The sequence below is a fragment of the Phalaenopsis equestris genome, unplaced genomic scaffold (assembly GCF_001263595.1).
Source record: "Phalaenopsis equestris unplaced genomic scaffold, ASM126359v1 Scaffold198002, whole genome shotgun sequence".
Taxonomy (NCBI): domain Eukaryota; kingdom Viridiplantae; phylum Streptophyta; class Magnoliopsida; order Asparagales; family Orchidaceae; genus Phalaenopsis; species Phalaenopsis equestris.
In genome coordinates, this window is record NW_018217944.1 from 159,166 (window position 1) to 163,864 (window position 4,699).

At 30.6% G+C, this 4,699-nt stretch overlaps 1 protein-coding gene across 1 annotated transcript in view; it reads left to right on the forward strand.

Moving 5' to 3' along the window:
- LOC110035515 (thioredoxin O2, mitochondrial-like) overlaps positions 1-4,699 on the forward strand; it is a 49,308-nt gene that overhangs the window by 3,335 nt on the left and 41,274 nt on the right. The window contains exon 4 of the mRNA XM_020739743.1: positions 326-405. Within this exon, the coding sequence (XP_020595402.1) occupies positions 326-405 (80 nt within the window). The remainder of the gene's footprint in view (positions 1-325; positions 406-4,699) is intronic.

Sequence of the window (4,699 nt, forward strand, 5' to 3'; positions counted from 1 at the left end):
TTACTCCAAATATGAGGAAAACTTATTTGCGTTGATACTCAGATTTCTGGCCAGCATCTCAGTTTTGCAAGAAATCACACCTATGGAGCGGCACTTAAAATTCTGCTTTTTATACTTGTCATACATGCAACAGCTTCTACTGATGGCATTTTAGCATCTTTATACATAATATTTACCACTGCAAATTTATAATTCTATAAATTAGTATGCGGTGTAATTTATTTTTTATTCACTGAAACATGCTTATCATAGTTGCGTCAGTGTGATAATCTGATTTAAGTCTAGAATAAATCTTAATTCCATGTGATTATTTCTAACTTTTCAGGCAGGTTGATATCTCCTGTGGTTGAACAGATGAGCAAAGAACTTCCACATGTCACAACATACAAACTTGACATCGATCAGGTAAGAAGCATAAACCTGTTTCTGCTTTGTTTATAATCAGAGAGGTATATCTGTGATTTTTGCTTAAGTTTTTCTTGTTTAAACTTAGAATTTGTTGAAATCATATATAAATAGATAAGGTAACTTGTCTCTTTATTATTTTTACTATTTTATATATGAAAGTTGTCATTTAGTGTCAGTCGTAAACTGTTTTTTCAATTAGCTGCAGTTGTCCCAAACAAAACCTTAGACTGATTGGATTCAGTTTTTTCTGATTTTTTATATTTTGGAAAATTTTTCTCTGATTTGTTCTCTTTGGAGTGTTGTAATCTATTACTTCAGCAAGTGGTGTGCCGGTAGCTTGCCTAGGAATAAGTGTGTGGATCCTCCTCGTATCTCGTCGTTCTTTGTTCGCCGTCCGCCATTCTATCTGCTGTTTTCAGCCGGGCATTTTTTTTTTGTTCTGTTATACCTTGTAGGAATCCTAGAACGGTATCACTTGGGGTGGCTGTATGTTAAGGGCGTGTGCACTGAAGGTGTAACGCATTGTACTTGATCAATTCATACTAAAATTGGTTTAGTGGCATAACACGTGATTGAGTGCTCTCAAAGACATCACTACTTCAATGTCTCTCACTCAAAGGGAATTAGTATAACTAATTTGGTTGTCCAAGTTAAGGTCAGGCTCACTCAAAGCGCCTTAGGGCAAATAGGGCAAATCACAAATGTTGTATGCCGTTAGGCATCTTTGTTATGCGACTCAATTTCAGAGGTTTATTTCTTGTTGAAGAGATTATCATTCATATGATTGAGGTAGATCATTATTAAACCAAGCTTACTTTTATATATGGCCTTGATCACAAGGTAAAGTGGTGTTCATTTTAGTGTGTAGGGTTCACCTAAACAGGCAAATCCAATATGTAGAATGTTGGGTTTACTTATAATTAAGATTCATTCCATCACCATGTCTACTTCTCAGGCATAATTTATTTTTAGGCATTCTTTAAAATTATATATGAATTAGGGCTATAGATGGTGAGATTTTGAGCCTAGCCAGTGTCAGATCAAAATTGTATCATTTGAAAGTTGTGTGGCTTGGAATCGGACGTCAATAAATATGATTTCAAACCAACTGAATTAAATATGTGCTATTTTGAAGTAGCTCATATTGAGATTGAACTTGCTTTAATTTAACAGTATAATAAATTTATTTAAATAAAAAATAAAATTTCATCAAAATAAAAAAAAAATGTAAGTTTTTATTATAATTTATAAAACAGACAAAATTTAAAGTTAAAGTCAAATGAATGATTAAAAGTTTATAATTACAATTTCACCATCCTTTTTTAATTATAATTATATGAACGAACACATTACACGTTAAATTTACAATATTGACACTGCATAAGTTACAATATGCAAGCTAATTTCTCCATCCACTTGAAAAATCTTACACAACCTGGGAAACATTATATATTAAGTTACCTCAATAAAAACAGTGGTAAATTAATTTTGAGGTTTTAGTTTCGTAATTCGAGCTTTAGAAACTGAGGTGACATATGGTTGATATTTTTGGAAACAAAACCGAAACAAATAATAATCCTAGTGTCTCCAAATAGAAATTTGCAACAATAAAATTCAGATCATAAAAACAATACTATAATTCAATAAACTAAGATGCAATCCTACAATTTAAATGCTATTAAGCAATCCGACTTTCACAGCAAATTTAACAATTCAACAACATAACAAAAACAATGAGCTTAACAAAATTAAACTTCAAACTACGGATTGAATTTATCAAACATGTAATCCAACAATATGAATTCCAAAATTGCATTGTTTTGAATAGAGGAAAATCATCAAACAAACTTATGGTGCGAAATTAGCAAATAAGCAATTCAAAAATACATATTCAATATTTTGAATTAACAAAATTGATTCTAGCTAATTATGAACCGAAAGCAAATTTTGGCCTTAAAGTCCTAAACTAGTTGTATAGAACTATTGGCAATTTGAAATAACAATAGCAATTCTGAGCAAAAGCGATCCAACAAATAGAGTGACAGAAAATTATGGCATAAATATTTCATTGGGCTAAGTGTTGGATTTCACTTCTTTACCAAGTACCACCAGTCATTTTTTGCCTCATATACTCTTCTCATGCATATTTTATCATTGGGCATATAATCGAATGTAGAAACCTCAATAGAACTTTGAAATAATGACAATTATTAATTAGCCAGTCGGATGTAAATTGCATTTTAACCAATTACTAATTAACCAACAGTTGTTCCCCCAGTTTTCATCTATAATATCCATTCATCTAATACATCATATAAGCTCACACTAAAAGTATGAGTTTTAAACCAACAATAAATTGTTCGAGTACCAGAGTTCTAAAGTTCAGTTGCAATACTCCATCAGTGCATAAAAAATGCTGGATTCAATAGTCAAGCTTTTAAGAATACTATCTAATAGGCTCTCATAAAGAAGAATATCTTAGGAAATAGAAACTAAATATTAAATACTAGATGCAATAGAAAATAGATGAGATTATGAGTATTGTGAAATCTACTTTTGGATCTTGGGATGATTTGAAAGTTGATTGAATTTAATTTTCAGATCAAGCCAATGTATCAAATTTTTCTGATGAAATTAAGCTATTGTTGTGATCTGTACGGTAAAATTATCTTCAGCTATTTTTGAAATAGTTTTGTACTACATGGATGTAATTTTCCACTTTTCAATTATATGATATTCGGAATCAGGTACTTAGCACAAGCTATTTTCAAGAGCACATTCACTTCAGTTTTTTGTGAGGCTAAAATTCCATTTTAATCTATGCAACCATACAATTGAAAAATGGCTTGAACTAAATTTTAATTGGTTTGTGGTTTCAATGATGTGCCAGCTTGAGAAATAGATTCTTCATTAATATCCCTCCAAACATGCTTGTTAATAACATAAAATGCCAACATCATAAATTTGTGGTTTGTAGTATGTGATGGTAAAATATTTTCATCCAAGGATCTAATTATATGGAATAAAAAAGAGAGAATAATCTGATCAATATTTAGCAAAATTAACTTTCATGAGTAGGCATTTTAAGATTCATCTTACAAAGAGTTTCTATTTTAAGATTCAACATACAAAATTCTGCTTTTAGTGATCTTTATAATAGATTAGATACTAAGAAGGGTGAAAAATATATGTATAAACTAGCCAAACAAATAAAAAAGAAAAGTAAAGATTTAACTCGAGTAAAGATTTAATTTAAAGATGAAAATCAAAAAGTGCTTTTCTTAGAAATTTTAGTTTCTTAGAAAAAGATATTCAACATAGGTGGATGATTTATTTAGATACATTTTTTAGTGAAGCTTCTGGAAATACGATCGACCTTAATGATTTTAATATCGTTAATAATAATAAAATGTTTCATTTTTACCGGCGCACTAGTAAAAAAAAAGTTGAGGAGGCTTTAATGAAAACCAAGGGTGGAAATTCTGTAGGACCTGATGATATCCCAATTGAAGTGTGGAAATATTTAGGAGATTTGGGAGTTTCTTGGCTTACTAAACTCTTTAATATTATTTTAAATACTAAAAAGATGCCTGAGGAGTGTAGGAAGAGTATTTTCGTCCCATTTTTAAGAATAAAGGGGATACACAAGAGTGTGCAAATTATAGAGGAATTAAGTTGATTTGTCTTACTTTAAAATTATGGAAGAGGTAATTGAACATAGGTTAATACATATTACTAAGATTTCTTATAATCAATTTGGATTTATGTCGGGCAGGTCTACCATGGAAGTTATATATTTATTGAAAGATTTGATGGAGAAGTTTAGAGATAATAAGGAGGATCTACATTTGATTTTTTATTGATTTAGAAAATGCTTGCGATAAGGTTCCAAGAGATATCCGTTGAAGAATTCTTGAGAAGAAAGGTGTTGATATGGCTTATATTCAACTCATTAAAGATATGTATGTTAGAGCTATTACTTGTGTTCGAACTCAAGGAGGATTGATCAAATATTTTCCTATTTATGTTGGATTACATTAGGGATCTGTTTTAAGCCGACATCTTTTTGCTTTAGTTTTGGATGGTCTTACTGGACATTTACTGGTGGATGTATCTTGGTTTATGTTTTTTGCTAATGATATCCTTCTCGTGGATAAGATGGAGAGAAAAAGACCTGAAAAAGCTTGAATTATGGAGGTCTTCATTGGAGTCTAAAGGCATTCATTTGAGTAGAAATGAAATTGAATACATGGAATGTAATTTAAGTAGTAGTAGCTCTAGTGACAGAAGT